The sequence below is a fragment of the Laccaria bicolor genome, genomic scaffold (genome assembly GCF_000143565.1).
Source record: "Laccaria bicolor S238N-H82 LACBIscaffold_5 genomic scaffold, whole genome shotgun sequence".
Classification (NCBI taxonomy): Eukaryota; Fungi; Basidiomycota; class Agaricomycetes; order Agaricales; family Hydnangiaceae; genus Laccaria; species Laccaria bicolor.
Genome location: NW_001889876.1, coordinates 263,861 through 281,931, shown reverse-complemented (window position 1 = coordinate 281,931; position 18,071 = coordinate 263,861). Strand labels below are relative to the sequence as shown.

The following is an 18,071-nucleotide window of genomic DNA, read 5'->3' as shown; positions in this document are numbered from 1 at the left end:
TCATCTGTTCATATGTTGTTGTTGTTCATCCATGTATCATCGTTTTTCGTCTATGTGTTGTCATTTGTCAGTTGTGGGTTGCCACATCTCCATTTTTGACATGGCTGCTGCTTCTCATGTAAGAAAAGAAGAGGGGGAGGGGAGGTAAGCTACTCACCTCAACTAACATGAACAGCGACAATGACATGCGTTATCGCTGTCTGGACGATGTGGCATGTCCATTGACCCAGGTCGTTGCCATCCATCATTGCGCCTAGTGTTTGAAAGTCCAGTTAGGCTAGGTTATTGGGTGCCCAGGGACTCTAACCGAGACTGAGACTGGTTAGCCTTCATTCCCAAACCCACAATAACCTAACTGGACCAAAAATAACTGACCAAAACCAGTTAGTTAGTTGCAGTTATTAACCAGTTAGGACCGAAAAAATAAAGACTTGTTTAAATTTGGGTAAAACCATCCATATATGTCTCAGTCAATGTTATTGTGGTATATATTAGCTTTAAAACGAACCCAAGAACACTTAATTTGATGAGGAATTGACATATTTATAAAAATATTCTTGAAAGTCTATGCCAATATTTTCGATATTTGACAATAACTCAGTCAAATTTTGAGTGTTTTTCATGTTCTTAGGTGCGTTTTGAAGGGGTATATCAGGTCCGGTTACAACCGGTTATAACCAGTTTTTTAATGGTTAGTTAACCGCAAAATAACCGGTTATCTTCTTTTTGAAATGGACTAACCCTAACTGCAGTTTTAGGTTAATTTTGTGGTTAGGTCCAGTCCAGTTTTGGTTATTTTCCAGTTAACTAACCTAACTTCCAAACACTAGTCATGCCATGTCATTGCCATCTGTCATTGTACCAGGTCATCACTATCTGTCGTTGTGCCAGGTCGTCGCCATCCAATTGCCATCCCTCATTGTTGTTCATCTGTTGGGCTGGTGACGTGACATTGCCAAGTTGTTGTTGTTGTTGTTGGGGTGCTTGGTGGTGGTTGAATGATGATTGCAGGAGGTGGTGATTGGTGGTGGCAATGGTGACGAATTGGAGTTGCAGTGATGGTGGTGTGCTGGTGGTTGAGAGGGAAATTGTTTGTTTGTTTGTCGATTTGTTGATGAACACATTTGCATTGGTTCTTGATTGGTTCTCATCAAAAATATAAGAGGTAAATATATTCTAAGTTTGGCCTCAAGACTCAAAGCTCGAAAGACCAGTCTTTTGACCTGTTAATCTGGTTTTTGCATGGTCTTGACATATTGGAATCCATAGAGGACTGTAGACCAAACCACGGTTATGGTCTTTGTCGGTCCTGATAATTTGCAGTCTTGAATTGGTCACAGTCCTGTTGAAGTTCACATATGAAAAGCATTGTGTAAGTAATAAGAATGAGTTATTGGAATCGATTGGTAACTTTGCAGTTTAACACGTGAATGATCCTTTATTCAATTAATGTTCAGGGCTCCTGAAAATGTTTGAATACCTTTCACTTAATAGAATAGCTTATTCGATTAGAAGCTATTCTATTAAGCAAAGAAGATGAGAAGTATTTATACAATCTGTACAAATATTTCTCAGAGGTTCAAACACACATAAGTTGTGAAGTTTAAAAATTTATAGATTGTGGAAGTCGGAGAAGTATATCATGTATTCCTACAAATTATATACTCTTCCATTACTACTAGAACCTTCTTCAAGGTTCTGTCCTTTTTCTGATGACTCATGTTCCAATGACTCACGTGTTCACATGTCTTCAACCAGATCACATTGTCATGACTCAGATTGTGTCTATATTCCTTTCTGATATGTGCTACGATAATGTCAGAACGGGAGGTGAAGGGTCATTTAGATTCGAGGTGAGTCTCTGAGCTATTTGTTTGGAGTATGTTTGTTTGGACTTGGAGGTTTAGCTATGCAAACAAATATCCTTCAGTTAAAAAACAAATATAAACTTCAGCATCATGTCCAACACGCTTTGCTTTCTTTTATACTACAGACTTGTTAACTAGAGGGTAACTACTTAAGTAGAATAGGTATTGTACTATAACAGGTCTGGTCTGGTCACAGTCTTTTTCCAGTCCTGTGACCAGACTTCCAAAACACTATATAATATGCACATTTTGGAGAAGGATAACATCATCAAAAATGCAAAACCTTCATGTACATAACCCTTTTCTATATGTACATAACCCCTCTTCATTGTATGGGTCAGGAAAAGTGAGCTGATTTTAGAAGCCAACTCATTGCTTTTCCAACACTGCTGTAATGTTTTGCTGTATGGCAACCAAAGTACCCCTCTTTCAATCTTTTGACTGTCTTCTGGGGACAAGAAAGCTGTAGTGGTGGCAGCCTCCTCAAACACCCAAGTCAGAACATCCAAATGTAATATTTCCAGAAGGCCAACTCAATATACCCGTATTTGTCACCCTTTTATTAATGGTATTGAAAAGGGCAGAAAGGCTTCCCCAGCATGAAGCTGACTGGGTAAGTGGTGCTATTGTTGGTGCTATTCCTGATCTGGGCAACTTTGAAAAACAAATAAAGTAAAATAGACCCTGTGAGGATCAGTGCAGAGGTGGGTTGTGGCAAAGGTGGGTTGTGGCAAAGGTGGGTTGTGGCAAAGGTGGGTTGTGGCAAAGGTAACGAGTTGGGAACAATGCTGGAGGTCAGATATGGAGAATGTGAGAGGCAGGGTGTAAGGTACTATGGATCTTCACTCGCCTACTCCTTCACCTCCATCGCAGACCTACTCAGTGCTTTCCCCTTACACCTCATTCTTTGAACTCTATCCTCTTAGTCATTAGTTCTCACGCTGTATATACTTGCCACGTAGCTTCTAGTTGAATATCCACCTTTTATCCACCATCATCTACCTACTATCATGTTCCGAGCTACTGTACTAACGGACCTCAAAACTCTGATCTAGGTGATTAGTGTGTGTGTAGAGCTTACGGCCTCCTCTGAAAGGTTGACTTGACGAGGATGGATAGTACCGAGTCCACGGTTGACGTCGACTTCGATACGTATCCTAGACCAACAGCTCTACGCGTGTGGGTCATCACACCATTGCTCGTCAGACTTTCAGGTTGCACGACGATTGACACAGTTCAACCCTCACAAAGGTGGACACTGTGGGATCTCGTTGACCAAACTGGCGAGTATAGTTTCTCCTAACTATTTTTCAGTACTAAAAAACGAATCCCCTTTATATTCCCCTACCACGTCACACTCTTCCCCTGACACCCACTACGATGTGGTTCAACATGAGGAATCCAACGAATTTCATTCTTTCGCGGATTCCAGTATGTTTGGCAAACAGCCTCGAGGCACCTCGTCTCGATCGTCAGCCTCATCTACAGGCCTCACACATCGACTAAACATAGTTGATGGAAGCAAGCCCCCCCCGGATTACACAAGCCCATCTCCCAAACCGTTTCCTCGGCCATGGTCGCTATGAGTCCTGTAAACGTGGAAGGCTCGTTAACCACGCCTAAGGAAGATCCGTCGGAAAACTTTTCTAAAACGGAAGGAAAGAGAAGAAGTCGGAAGGAGACCCAATTCGATAGCTTAAGTTCTCTTCCTGCCGTGAACATTTCAGAAATTCATCGCCCCACCCCTGGAGTCTTATCCAACGCTCTCATCATCCCATCAACTCGACTCATCTCTTGCAGCAGACACCGCGTTCGAGATCGATATCACCACCAATTCTCAGGAAACTGAGAGTACGCCTCGCCCTTCTCTACCCATGCGTCAAGGAATGGAGAATGGTTACTCTCTTTCTCCTGTGTATAGTTTGTGGCTGGAATATTGTAGCGAGGGAGAGTCCTCGAAATCCACTCAATCTCAAGTAGTATTTTACGCTACTAAACCCTCGTTAGCTCGGGACGAAGTTGTAGACAGAGGGAAGGATACATCTACGGAACGTTATATGGTACACAAGCCTTTGCTCGAGCAGATCTGCCTGACCGTGAATGAGCTACAAGTGTTCATTCAACATATGGCGGGTCTCATAGAAGAACGGGACAAATTCTTCCAAGTTGATCCAGAAGACACTCTGCTGAAAGTCTTAGGAGGTGCGGAGACTACAAGTCAATTACACGCAGCCTGGCTCTGCTTAACTAGTCGACTAAGTGCAGCCCAAAAGTTCATGTTCAAATACCAACAGGAATATCAAAACATACCCGTACCACCTTCACCCGTCTCCACAAATCCAGACATTCACAGGTACATTGCCAGTCTGCCTGACATCGATGACAAATTGCGTCATATTCATGGCACTATCCCTTGTCATGTCAACAAACTTCCACGTAACACTCATCAGCGGCTAATGGAGACAAAAGAGAAATGGGAGGCAATTATCCCTATCCCTCCATGGCTAGCGACCCCTACTCAGAAATCCTCGTCCCCTATTTCGGATATTTCAGCCAGGACAAGTTATAAAGCCGCATCCACGTTCACGTTACCTGATAGAGTCGAACAGTCGACGATGGCTACCGTCCAGAAGAAACAATCTTCTACACCCTGGAAAGGATCGAAAGGAGTCCAATTCGCTTCCCAAGCTAACATTTTAGAACCTTCTCAGTCCTCAGCTCTAATGAGCAGCGGGACGCCATTCAAACCATCCAAGGGACTTTTCTTACAAGAGGATGGAAACAACCCTGGGCCTTTCCCCCAATCTGGGCCCAACTGTTCAGTTTCAGCAGACAATTTTCTCTACGGAACGGACGAAATCCCAGTTTTTTCTCTGGATGGCATACAGTTCTCTGGGTTTAATTATCCTTTGAATGCGAATGCCACCCCTTCTGGTCCTTCGACCCAGCCCGTTACCTCAACCCCTTGGAATCCAAACTCAGGACAGACGCAATCCTTTCACTCCATGTTCTCCCAGGGTCGAGAGGGAACTCTTACAGCACAGGGTGAAAATTTACAAGCAACGACACAAGTCAATACTTCACGTGTAGTGACAGGGAACGCAGCCAACGTCCAACAATCCGAAAGAGTGAATCAAAACCAGGAAGATACAAATCCTACACACGATTGCAGCTCTAACTGCGGGCAACAGGGTTTCCCTGGAGGAGATGACTCAGATCCGCCAGATGATGATGACGACCCTCCTAAAAACCAGGGGAACAACAACACCTCAAGGAAGGACGACCGCCAAGTATCCCATCATCGAACAGGATTCAGAGGAGGTAGAGGAGGTGGACCACCCAGCCCCCCTTCGTCATCCTCAAGTTCTTCCAGAACTAAGAGTCATACATCTACATGATTGAATGGTAACGAAAATCGTCCCCCAGCTCCATACGGGGATTTCATTCCGACAGTGAGGACGGACATCAAGTTGGATCAGTTACCCACCTGGGACGGCAATCACACTACAGCGATCAATTATTTCTGGAAGATTCAACAGTTAGCAGCTATGAAGGGTTACCTACCACAAGCTCTAGGATACTGGTTATGGATGAACTTAAAGGAAGACTCCACAGTTCGTATGTGGTTCGCCATGTGCTCGGCCGAACAACAAGAGTACATGAGATCGCATTATGTCGCTTATATGAGAGGCCTCAAGGAAGGTTACCTAGGACATATTTGGCAGATGAAAATGAACGCCGCATATGAAAACCAATCTTTCTGACAAGCGGGGCACGAGAATGAAGATTCAGGAAAGTTCATCATTTGGCATATCATGTACACATGGATGCTCGTAAACGGAGACATGGGGGGCCCCTTAGAAGTGTTCCTAGTAATGCAAAGGGCTCCAATATCATGGGGACCTGTAATCAATATAGACAGTATTCGATCGTCAAGTATGTTATTCTCCAAAGTGACAGAGCATTCGCAAGCACTCGTACATGCTACCAAGATGGAGAATTCGCAAATTGTTACTGCAGATAACCTAGCATACATGCTGCGACGCTTAGGCATCTCCTGGCCCTCGGATCGCTCTTCCCCTAGTCCCGCTAGATTTAACAAGCGAGTGAACGTAACAGAGTTGAAAGCTAACACCTCGGAAGACCCCCCTAAATCATCCTCCATTCCCTCCCCTATTGATGATGGGATCTTGAAGGAAGTCTACCAGGTTCTCCTGAAGAAACAGCGCCCTCCGCCACAAGGGGGTTACCCATTCAAAAGGAATGACCATGTGAGCACTAAGATGGGTTGGCTACCTCCATCCCCGTGCAAGGTTTGCGGTAGTCCGAACCACTGGGACAAAGAGTGCCCAGATTGGAATGTGTATCTAGAAACAAGGAATCGTTCAGCCCACTTCACGGGAGGACAATCAGAAGACGAACCAGAACTTGAAGAGAAATACTGTGCCGCATATGCGATCCTCCTCAACAACAGAGTCGCAGAACAGCTACTCAAGCTCCAGGAATCAAGCCCCTTCACAGAAGATCAGGATTTTGACCAGGCAGCTGTGATGTCACTGGTTCGACAATTGAACTACCACTCTCACGGACATAAGACCTACGAACGAAGGAGAGCGTCAGTGGAAGAGACTTTGGACGTAGACATGGAGTTAGCAAAGTCGAAACAGAAGCTGGACAATGGTACTCACATCCTGGAACACGTTTCAGAATCGTTAGATACCCCACCAGCTGCTAGCCGACCTTCACGACCACCGTCCGTTGTTGAAGTAGAGGACAAAGATAATGCGACTGCTCGTTCCAAGCCCAAGTCAGTTGACCCTCAACATATTCTGGAGGTAGTTGATGACTCCAAGAGCGCTGAACCTCCACCCATTTTATGCGACTCTTTCTCTTTCGAGAATTCAAATGCTGCGTACAACATGCACGGACTGAACGATGACAATCAGCAACAAGAGGACACACCAAATCCGGACAAGACTTTCACTCTACCCTTTCTCAACATTCCAGGCCCACCTGCCCCTCTGGCTAGAGTGCGCTTGCCTAAAGCAAGGATCACTAAACCAGGCGCTTCAGCAGTCGGTGTTTCAGTCTTGTCTACCAGAGGACGATTAGCAGCTACACACAATAAGGAAATTGACCTTCAGTTGGATTCTTGTGCAGACATTACGTTGATCTCAGAAGAGTTCTATCTGTCTTTGAAGGATCGCCCACCTCTTCAACAGGGTTATCAAATGCAAATATTTCAGTTAATGGAAACAGGCACTCACATTAAGGGCTTTGTCCGGATCCCAGTTTTCATGCAGGCGACGGACGGAATGACCATCGAAACGGAGGCGGAAGCATACGTGGTCCCCAATATGACGGTTCCAATTTTGTTAGGGGAGGATTTCCACCTGACCTATGAAATCCAAGTATCCAGATCAGTCATGGAAGGTTCATTCCTCAACTTCAGGGGCTCTCCATACACAGTACCGGCGGTGGGCGTGAATAGAACGAACGATTTCGAGTGGCTTCGGAAAAGTGCACACCACATCTCTTCTTTCGTGAAAGCCAAGATGCATAAACAAGCTAAGGCGAAGTGTCAACGAAAGAAGCGTCAAGCGAAGGAGGACGCTCACTTGATCAAAGCCGCTCAAGACTATCACATACGTCCACACGAATCCTGCTGGGTGCAAGTCATAGGCCATTTCAAGGAGGAAAGAGATTGGTTCGTAGAAAAGAACATGCTTTCGTGTGGGAACGACAATGTCCTATTGGTCCCGAACATGCTTATCTCATCTAAAGATCCTTATATTCCAGTGGCCAACCCATCTTCACAACCCCATTTCATACGGAAAGGCGAGGTACTAGCGACTATTTCAAATCCTGCAAAATACTTTGATACCCCGCATGATACAGATCAATGGCACGAAATGTCAAAGAAAGCGGAAGCACTTGCAGCCATTATTGCTGCTACGAGTGAGGAAGATCAGGTTGAAGCAGAGGAATACGGTCCCAAGACAGCTGCCATGCCGGACCCTACGGTCTATCCTTCCAGCCAAATGAAAGACTTAGTGGATGTGGGCTCTTTGCCGGAACATTTACACAACGAAGCTTGGCGCATGCTCTCCTCGCACGAGAAAGCCTTTGGATTTGACAGTAGATTGGGTCAGTACCCTAGTAGAGTCCACATCCGCACAGTGGACGGCCAAGTACCTATATCAGTACTGATGTATGGGAGTTCCCCAGCAAAGCGACAGGTTATCAATCACTGTGTTTTGCACCGAATTGTATTTGACGAGAAACATAAATAAATATCAGACTTTTGGAGAAAGACTACAACAGACTTTCACTACTTATTTTTTTTGGACTTTACACCATTTTTCAAACTTTCCCTGGGCGAAAAGTCCGATCTTTTAACATGTATACCTCATAGAACAATGTGGGTGACATCCAATTCCCTTGGATAACCTTTCATGTTTCCGGACTTGGTTTTCACGAAAAATGTCATCTTTTCATATCTATTCAATTGATCGAAATATCATGCACTCCCAAAGTGATCGAAAAAAAGGGAGAAAAAAGCCCCGGTACTGCTAGTAAAGACCTCCTAGTATCCTCGACAATATCCTCCATGAACCTAGCCTTTGACACCGAGCAGCCAAACCTAACACCAAATGGGCCATTTGGGATGTCGACGCCTGTTCGTGCTCCATCAGTCCACGAGAATCATCATATGCATGGAATGCCACCACTCACCCCCTTTCCCACCAACAGAAACCAGCATGGGATGATGGGAATGTCCCCGACTATGTACTATTCTCCCAGTCAGCAAGAACATGGATTGGCGGGATCATACACACAGGCATTCAAACGAACACGTCTTGATAGTGAAGGCACTGGGCACCCTCATGGTCCTGGAAACCCGAACGGTGGTTTTGGATCCTTGAGGCCTTGTGGAATGATGATCTCGAACACATCCGGGCAGTCAGCAGACCTGAGCCAGATGTAGTGTTTGAAAGTCCAGTTAGGTCCGGTTATTGGGTGCCCAGGGGCTCTAACCGAGACCGAGACCGGTTAGCCTTTGTCCCGAAACCTAAAATAACCTAACCGGACCGCAACTAACCGGTTACGGTCGGTTATTTGCAGTTACTAACCGGTTAGGACCGAAAAATAAAGAATCGGTTATAACAAGGCAAATATGCTCATATGTATTTTGATAGATATTATTTCTGCATATTCTAGCTTTAAAACGAGCCCAAGAACGCTAAAATCGGTGAAGAATTGACATATTTATGCAATTATCCTTGAAAGTCTACACATTTGAGTGATATTTTAGAGATTTGACTGTAACTTAGTCAAATTTTAAGTGTTTTCGACGTTCTCAAGTGCGTTTTGAAGGTGTATAATAGGGCTGGTTATAACCGGTTATTTAACGGTTAGTTAACCGCAAAATAACCGGTTATTCCATTTTCGAAAATCAACTAACCCTAACCGCGGTTAGGTTAGTGTTGCGGTTAGGTCCGGTTATTTTCCGGTTATTTTCCGGTTAACTAACCTAACTTTCAAACACTAGCCAGATGTTGCTTTCATTAGGAGAGAGAGCCGAGAAGGCAGAGACTCAACTTGCTGAACTTGCTGCCAAGCATGCAGCCGATTACCTGTTGCTCGTGAACAAGATTTCTGAGCTTGAAAACAAGGTTGCGTCCCCCATCTTGAGCGGGGCTGGAAGTACAGGGACTAAAACTGCAAAGAAACCTCGTAAGCAACTAGTGTTTGGAAGTCCGGTCTCGTGACTGGGAAAAGACCGTAACCAGACCGGACCAAGACCGCAAAAGACCGGACCTGCGGTTACGGTCTTTTATTTTTGAAATGTAAAGACCGCAAAAAGACCGGTTAACGTGAACCGGTTTTAACCGGTTTGGACCGGTCTTTTGTAGCCCCTTAAATACCCTTTAAAACGCACCCAAGAACGTACGATTTGGTAAAAAAACGAGAGAGATATGAATTAAAATGTAAATTACTTTGGGGAATAATAGATGTACCAGACTTATTTTATAGAAGCACCAATTCCTAACGGAATTTAACGTTCTTGGGCTCGTTTTGAAGCTATTAAAAATGTTAATAGATTTACCGATTCATAATTTTAAAATATTGGCCTAAAGACCGGTCATAAACCAGTTAAAACCGATGCAGACCGAAACCGGTCTATAGACCGCAAAAAACCGCGGTCTGCGGTCTTTTTGCGGTCCGGTCTGGTCTTTTGACTTCTGGGGAAAATGCAGACCGGTTACGGTTACGGTTAACACCCCTGGGCATCAAAAAACCGGACCGAACCGGACTTTCAAACACTATAAGCAACGTGATAGCCCACTTGAGGTGAGGGTTACTTGCCTATTCCATTCTATGTTAATTGATTCCCAATAGAATGCAGTTCAAACCACAATGCGTGCGCTCTTGGGTGTGACTCATACGCGGGTTAATGGAAAGATGGCACTGGAACTTCCTGCACCTCTCGAACCTGGTTTGCCTGTACAGATGTCAGCCGAGGGTCATAAGCTGTGGAATCCTTACTGGCTCAAAGAAACCACAGATGCAGAGGATGCCGAGAATGCGAAATTTATCGACACTGTTGTCTCAACCCTTGTAGCAAATTCAAAAGTAAGCAATGTCGAACTGAATGAAAAACATGGTCTTACCGAAGTTAACAGGCACCGGGCGCTGTAAGCCTCATCCCCGCTGCAAGCCTGGAGCCCCCATACGAAGCTATTTTCAACGCTGTCAAGGGGCACTTTACCTATCTTTGTGGAAAATATCAGCAGACCGTTGATCCCGCAGCTAAGGGAAAGGGAAAGAAAAAAGTTGAGGACAGCCGCCACCGTGGTCAGAAGAAAACCAAGCTTGCCCGCCGAATGGGCCATGTTTCCGAGTTTGAGAAAGAGCATGCCATCTCAGGAATTAGTGATTTTGTGGCCTTCGACTATATGTCCTCCAAAGATGATGGCCCTGGTTTGGTGTCAAAGGAAACATGGGCTCAAAAGGCGGGTCGATATGGTGGTTGCAGAAAGACCATGCTTGAGGTTCCCCGGCTCCAATGGAGGGATGAGAAGGTCTGACTACGCATCTTCTTTGTCTTGAATGAACTAAAACATAACAGGTCAGCCGACTATACTATGCACTGGACAAGATTGCATGGGATGCTGGCGAAACCTCAACACATGGTCGGTTCCACGGCTTCCAAGAGAACACAGATGTCGACAAGCCTAAGTGTCGTGTGCCTCGCTCCATGTTGGATGAAGGCTGGATAGTTGCATCTGGCAACCAAAATATTATTGTAGCTCCAGAGCCAAAGGGCGTCAAGCTCAAAGATATCAAAATTGAGGATAGCGAGCTTGATCAGGAAGACTTGGCTGCGCTGAAGGAATGGAGAGAATGGGACAGTGAACCAAGCCAGATCAACATCGACGATACAAATGTAGGAGAGGTATAGTCTACTATTCATTAATTCTATGCAATGCTTTAGTGACATTGGCGTAAAACAAATGTTGGTGAACTTACCCAAACTCCTAAGGTGGCAATTGCGGAAATGTCGTTAATTTCAACATCATGCGAAGCAATGTGGTTCTTGAGAAATTGCAGCGGAAAGAGGCTTGGTGGTCCTGGCTCACTATTGGTCAAATATTGGCCATTGTGCCACAGCCTTACTCCAAAAGAAGCACTTATACCATCATCAGTAGTCGCTTTCAATGACATGGAAGAAAATACGCACTAGGAACTCCAAATTGTTTGACTCAAATCCATTCGAAGTGGACGAAACCAACGAAAATGTCCTAGAGTAAATGTCAGATCAGGGCCCTGATTGACGTGGATCAAATCCATCAGCTCGCCAACCCAGGTTTCCCCTGCTTCTGAAATGAAAACTTTGACCAAGGAGTTCATCGAGTTCCTCGCACGCTTGGAGGCCAAGTAGCGACATTGATTCACAACAGCATAGTCAAAGAAGAATGCTTCTTTCATCAAGGGTATTGAGTCGGAGGTAGGGTTGGTCACGATCAACGACCGTAGCTTGAGATGCGGAAAAAGAATGGAAACATGTCTTAAAACGGCGGCATAAAGACCGCTGTCCATCTCTCTCCTCTCGAAGCGAGGACTTAGCGAGAAAATTACGCCATCTGAAAAACAAGTGCATAGGTAGTAGACCATGGCTTGGAGGTGCAGCAGACACTTACCATCCTTGTGATGTTCCTCAAGATCACGAGCAAGGGCCTGGACGGTACCTCGATCATCCGCTGTTGCATCAAACATGTGCTGAACTGCTGCTTGAAAGTATTCTGGTTGATCGCTACGTGCAGCTTGAGCAACCTAAAATAATACTGATGGTAGTAATACAGTAATAACCTAGGAATTCTGATGCATACCATATGTGACGTGGCCACAGTACGATGAAACTCTCGAAAGAATGTTGTTTCAAGTTCCCCGCCACCATGATTGTTGGTCTTGTAGCTTTTTAGGACTTTGTTTAGACGTTCGAATAAAAACGTCCAAAATCCATGCATTGGGCCAAAGTCGCGAAGACATTCAGAGGTGTGGGTTGCATAATGATGATTAGGCTTGATTACATCTGGTCCGTAGAGCTAAAAGCACCATGAATTGTTGATAGGTGAGCTAAGGTGTTGAGAAACTCACCACGACAAGCTCCTGGCAGTACTCTCGCAATAGCCCATCAGCCACGTCAATCTGGGCATCACTTATTTCTCGTGCCAGGAAGAGGCGAAGGGCTTGACCTAGCTTGAGAAAGTTAGCAGGATCGTCAGGGTGAAGACATGATGGAAGGTCTTCGTCTTCATCCTGAGAGTCAACATCTTCATCAGGAGGTCGGCGTGAACGCTTCATGGCCGCATGATTTGTAGTACTTGTATTATCTAGGGTTGTAGACAATGTTTGCTCTGGTTGTGAATTTCGTGTGTTGTCCTGTGCTTGCCTCTGTTCAGTCATAGACTTCTTTGCTGCAGCTTTCTGTTTCCTTGTCTCGGCAGCGCGTACCTTCTTGTCGATGTGTGCTTTATTTGCTGTGTCACGTTGCCTTCTCGCAGCTACTGGGTCAGGCATGTAGTCATGCCATATTTGAGGAATCTGTGGAACATGAGTCAGCATTGAACAACTATCTTTTCGAAGAATGCACAGACCGCAATAGGCCCAACTACTACAGCCATCAAAAGCCACTGGTCAGCAGTCAGTGATCCACCAGTGGGGATTCCGACAAGCGATTGTAGCCGTCCAAGGTAAGCCGGCATGCTGAACTAAAAGAACGTAAACATCGGTAATCACTTCACGCTCGCCTAGACCGAAAAACGTACATTACTTAGAATGTTATGTAGAGCCCGAAGTTCTTTAGTTTTGCGTAAAATTTTGCCTTGGACCCAGATATGGTAGAAGTGGGTTTTGACGAGACCTGTGCGAACATCAGCACATGAAAGGTAGATAAATTTCACCAATCAACTAACCAAGTAGGAGGTTATGCATAGGATCAATAACAATCATACGCACAAGATCAAAATAAGGCAGGCGTGCGAACTCGGACCATCGTGCAGCATATTGCTTAACGAAATCTTCACGAGCACTTGCAGATTTGAGGTGGGCATACTTTTCACCAGCCTTGCGGTGCTCGGCATCAGTGCGCGTTCGAAACCCTTGATAATCAAAATTAATAACTGAAGCCACACACAAAAAAATACATACCATTCTTTTGAAATGATGCAGAGGAAGCCTTGTCAGCCTGTTTGATCCAGCATCGAGTGCAAAACATTGTATGTGAGTGTGAACCAAATCCACCCATTTTATGAGCTGCAGGCTTATCACAACAAATCCAGATAAGTATAACGCGTATCAAACGTCCCTCGGGACAAGATGGTGTTGGTAGACGGACACCATGACGCCACAAGCAGAGGAGCTCATTGACGATGATACGCAGAAACCGTTGGCATTGATCAGGGTTACCTTCCTTTGGTCCAGGCATTATGCCACCGAGGAGCAAGTTTGCCGTGCGATACCTAGTTACTCTTCAATACTGAAAAAAATCTTTACATTGTGCTTAACCTACCGCAAATGATCACGGAGATTAGCAATGTTGAAAGAAATGGGACCTGACGTATGCGAAGGCGCAATTTGACTTCGAAGATAAGAAAACCTGCAGTGCAAGATGTGAGAATAAAAAAGAATAGATAACCGTATCACATACCAGTCCACACCAAGCGTGAGTGCAATTCGAAGCTCTCCTTCGGGACCATTTAAATCCCCATGGTCGTTGCGAAAGAAACGAGTGCCGTCATGAGCCTTGATGTTCTTGGGGATATCACCATCAAACACATCGAAATACTTTCCCGGCGTGCGTTGACGTTTGCGCCAGCCATCGAGCTCCTCTTCAATTCCTGGAAGTGAAAGGATACTAGCTAGCTGGGATTGTATACTCTTGTATGGAAAGCGCAGAAGAGGTGTACGTGTGGTTGAAACTGGCGCCTGAGAATTCATAGCCAAGCGAGGATTAGCAGCCTTGAAAATAAATGAACTGCAATTGGCACAGATGGTTGGGGTGTCCTCCATGTCAGGGTATACTTCGAGACAGTTGGGGCAGGTGGGTAAAATGTCAAAGGTAGGTTCCACATCTAGCCGGTTCATGACTCGATGAAGAGTTGTGATGGGTGGCGGGTTTATCGTCTGGCCAAAAGCCTGGATGATCAGCGCAACCACACTGATGAGAGCGGAGCATGCTCGAACGGGAAGATGGAACTGGAGATGGAGCCAAGCCACCAGCACGTACAGAAGGTAAATGCCGTGATGCAGGTGAACAGTGGTAGGGGCGGCAGGAAGGGGATTATCAGTGGCCCCCAGTTTGAAGAATGGATCCGGGTCATTCTCCGCATGCTTGTGTTCTGGAACACCATCTGCAATTGGGACGGCTAAGTTGCTGGGCCCCTCGGATGTATAATTAATGGGGTTTGGTGTGCTGGAGACTGGAGACAGATTGGATGTCGCCGAGACTCGCGAGAAAGGAGTGATGGAGGCTGTTGACTCTTGTGCTGCGTCATCGTCATCAAGCAGCGGCTCCTCCCAGTCATCGTCCATCAGCACTTCCGGGACTTCGTTCAGCTCCGAAAGCATGTCAATCTGTAAATTTCGTGCACGTTCTTCCTGAGCACAGAGAGAAGCTGTGCGACGGGCACTGATGGGGGTTCCCGGGGGTTGTCCTACGGAAAATGGTCGAGTAGGAGTGGCAGGCAAAGACCTGGCTGGTTGGGGTGGTGTAGAAGGACCTTCATTCATTGTCTGTGTAATGTTAGATAGGGAGGTTGGTTCATCTTCCAATTGATTTCTTGCTGCCATTGCGAGTTTGTCGCGCTGCAGGTGTCCACGGCGATCCTCTTGTGAGACATACAATATTCCTCCACATTGGGAGCATTCACAAGGCACATCCCTTCGTTTTCCTCGTTTTGGTGGCTTGATTAAGATAAGTCAACCTTGAAAGATGTGGTTTCCAGCTGGACGTACCATTTTGAAGTCAAGGAGTCTTGGCTCTTGCACAAAATATTAGAATGGCGCACGGGCGACATAATATAGTTGAAGGGCAATGATATAATATGATTATTGGGGAGGATAGAGTATGCAATTAGCGGAATATAGAGCAAGAGACACCATGAACGGCACTGAGGGATGAACGCGTGTTCGAGCAGATGTGGGAATTTCTTCAACAGAAATCCGAGCCTCAGAAAAAAAGCCTCAAGAGCTTTACACCTACTTGTACACATTTAAGTCTGCACCGTTCTGTATGAAAACAGTTTTGCTGGCAAGCTGAAGGTCGAAATTATTGAGCAAAAAAAAATTGAAGAAAATGGTGAGGGTTAAGGGAGAAGGATAATCCCCTTCTTCCGAGGCACTGGCAGACTTAAGGTTGTTGCAACTCGCTCTTTCAGACTTTGACAGATTATATTATATACCTTGTACGTCTAGATGCAGAATCAAAATCTGCGTCGAACGAATCCATTTTCAAGGCAAACAGATGTCATTTGAGTGTGCTATGTTGAGAATACTACACAGCTCTATCAACTGCTTTGTTTGGACCAAAAAAAATATCTAAGTACACAACATTTGTCCCATACAGTAGGTTTTCGAGAGGAGAAAAAGTATTTTGATACTATCTATGCCATATGGTACACTATACTATGTGATAGAACGACGTCGGGAAGAGGAGGATCCTACTACATTCAACAACCTCAGTCGGTGGGTGAGTGATTCCGCACAGTCTAGTTCATATGCGCGAGGCTTGTGTGATCAACAATTGAGAGGAATCGAAGCCAACAATGCGAAGGGCTGCGTACGCAAGCGCGAAGATCGCTAAGAAAAGAATTAACATCAAGATCACGTCAACGAAGAGGATATACATACCGACACTGCTGTTGACCAAGCTAGAATCTTCGCTGACAGTTTTTCATTATTTGGTGTGGTCGAAAGCTCCGCAACAACCTCGATCATGTGTGAACGTGGCTGCCAGAATGCGCGGGGGGAGCTGATTAAATTGACCCAGTCAGGGGCCTCGAGGTCAGTATTCTCGCCTATGTAGGTATCGAGGATAACGTGGGGGCTTGTCCAGTAGTAGATAAGAAAGCCTGAAGATGGAGGAAGGCGAATGTTCATGTAGAGGGTGTAGGTAGGAGGGTCTTGAAACGGTTCCTCAACGAGCCCCTATGGAAATGGTGAATTAGATAGAAGAAGAGAATGAAGATTGAACTGACTGCTTCTTTAACAACTCTCACTGTGCATTCAACGTGATCCTGAAACCATAACCCTGTGCTTATTATGCCTTCAGATTCTTCGCTAGATGGATTGGAAGCTACGGGAAGCGACTTGTGGAGCCACTGGTCGAGCGCACAGGGTAGCCCTAACTTGCGGCGGCGCTGTTCACGTTCAGCATCCGTGAGTCTATTCCGAGGGCGCGGCCGGGGGCAGGCAAGATAAGGTGGAAGCAGGGGGGCGAAAGCGCTACGTGGCAGCTGCAAGGTCTGGTGAGCCATGTCCTCGAAAGATGTTAGTGTACTTACCATGTACTAACTTCAGCAGGGCTTCGGGAATATTTGAAGTACTTCAGAGAACTTAAGTAACAAGTACCTTAGCACTTGAGATTTCCTATGAAAAAATATCTAGTCGCAACCTAGGAAGCAGCGGAAACATGGACTTTACGAGGTATCTCCAACAAAACGACGTGTGCTTGGGAATGGGGAAGAGCATGATACCCATTCATCTCGAAATGTCGGGAAAGCACAGGAAACATGATGCTGAGTGAGGTTTTCTGTCGCAATTGATATGGAAGAGGGAGGGAAAGGAAAAGCGGGTTGATATGGACTGGTGGCTACCACTTTTATGATTAATCTATGACAACTGTCCAAGAGCCATTGTGTATAATGCCACAGGTTTTATGAAAGGCATCTCATTAGGATTGCCCATCTATTTCATTCAATTTATCACTGGAATCTTTCATAAGTTATAGACAAGGATAATGAGATATCATGGGGATATTTCATTAGGCTCTTTGGCCCTTTCATTATCATTTCTGAGACTTTTCATTAGGATATTTCATTAGGCTCCTGCGCTTTTTCATTACCATTTCATAGAATTTTTATTAGGATATTTCATTAGGCTCCTGCGCTTTTTCATTACCATTTCAAAGGAATTTTCATTAGGATATTTCATTAGGCTCCTGCGCTTTTTCATTATCATTTCTTAGAAATCTCATTAGGATATTTCATTAGGCTCCTGCGCTTTTTCATTATCATTTCATAGAATTTTTATTAGGATATTTCATTAGGCTCCTTCGCTTTTTCATTACCATTTCTTAGAATTCTCATTAGGATATTTCATTAGGCTCCTGCGCTTTTTCATTACCATTTCTTAGAATTCTCATTAGGATATTTCATTAGGCTCCTGCGCTTTTTCATTATCATTTCTTAGAATTTTCATTAGGATATTTCATTAGGCTGCTTCGCTTTTTCATTACCATTTCATAGATTTTTCATTAGGATATTTAGATTTTTCATTAGGATATTTCATTAGGCTACTGCGCTTTTTCATTACCATTTCTTAGAATTTTCATTAGGATATTTCATTAGGCTCCTTCGCTTTTTCATTACCATTTCATAGAATTTTTATTAGGATATTTCATTAGGCTCCTGTGCTTTT

The 18,071-nt window shown here is 44.9% G+C and overlaps 3 protein-coding genes across 3 annotated transcripts; 2 read left to right on the top strand and 1 right to left on the bottom strand.

Moving 5' to 3' along the window:
• Positions 1–3,248: 3,248 nt before the first annotated feature.
• LACBIDRAFT_323941 (uncharacterized protein) lies at positions 3,249–9,792 on the top strand (the record flags this gene model as incomplete). The annotated part of the gene is made up of 9 exons (XM_001877624.1): positions 3,249–3,299; positions 3,596–5,231; positions 5,295–5,486; positions 5,637–8,015; positions 8,506–8,671; positions 8,741–8,920; positions 9,203–9,282; positions 9,441–9,605; positions 9,785–9,792. The coding sequence occupies 9 exons, from the start codon at positions 3,249–3,251 to the stop codon at positions 9,790–9,792; spliced, it is 4,857 nt and encodes a 1,618-aa protein (XP_001877659.1).
• A 497-nt stretch (positions 9,793–10,289) lies between these two features.
• LACBIDRAFT_323940 (uncharacterized protein) lies at positions 10,290–11,334 on the top strand (the record flags this gene model as incomplete). Its single annotated transcript, XM_001877623.1, has 3 exons — positions 10,290–10,505; positions 10,556–10,954; positions 11,002–11,334. 3 exons carry the CDS (start codon positions 10,290–10,292, stop codon positions 11,332–11,334), a joined length of 948 nt encoding a protein of 315 aa, XP_001877658.1.
• Positions 11,335–11,635: 301 nt separating this feature from the next.
• LACBIDRAFT_323939 (uncharacterized protein) lies at positions 11,636–16,909 on the bottom strand (the record flags this gene model as incomplete). Its single annotated transcript, XM_001877252.1, has 14 exons — positions 11,636–11,674; positions 11,736–12,016; positions 12,074–12,206; positions 12,263–12,478; positions 12,531–12,977; positions 13,031–13,144; positions 13,202–13,296; positions 13,349–13,534; positions 13,584–13,894; positions 13,945–14,031; positions 14,083–15,262; positions 16,217–16,232; positions 16,284–16,580; positions 16,652–16,909. 14 exons carry the CDS (start codon positions 16,907–16,909, stop codon positions 11,636–11,638), a joined length of 3,660 nt encoding a protein of 1,219 aa, XP_001877287.1.
• Positions 16,910–18,071: the final 1,162 nt, after the last annotated feature.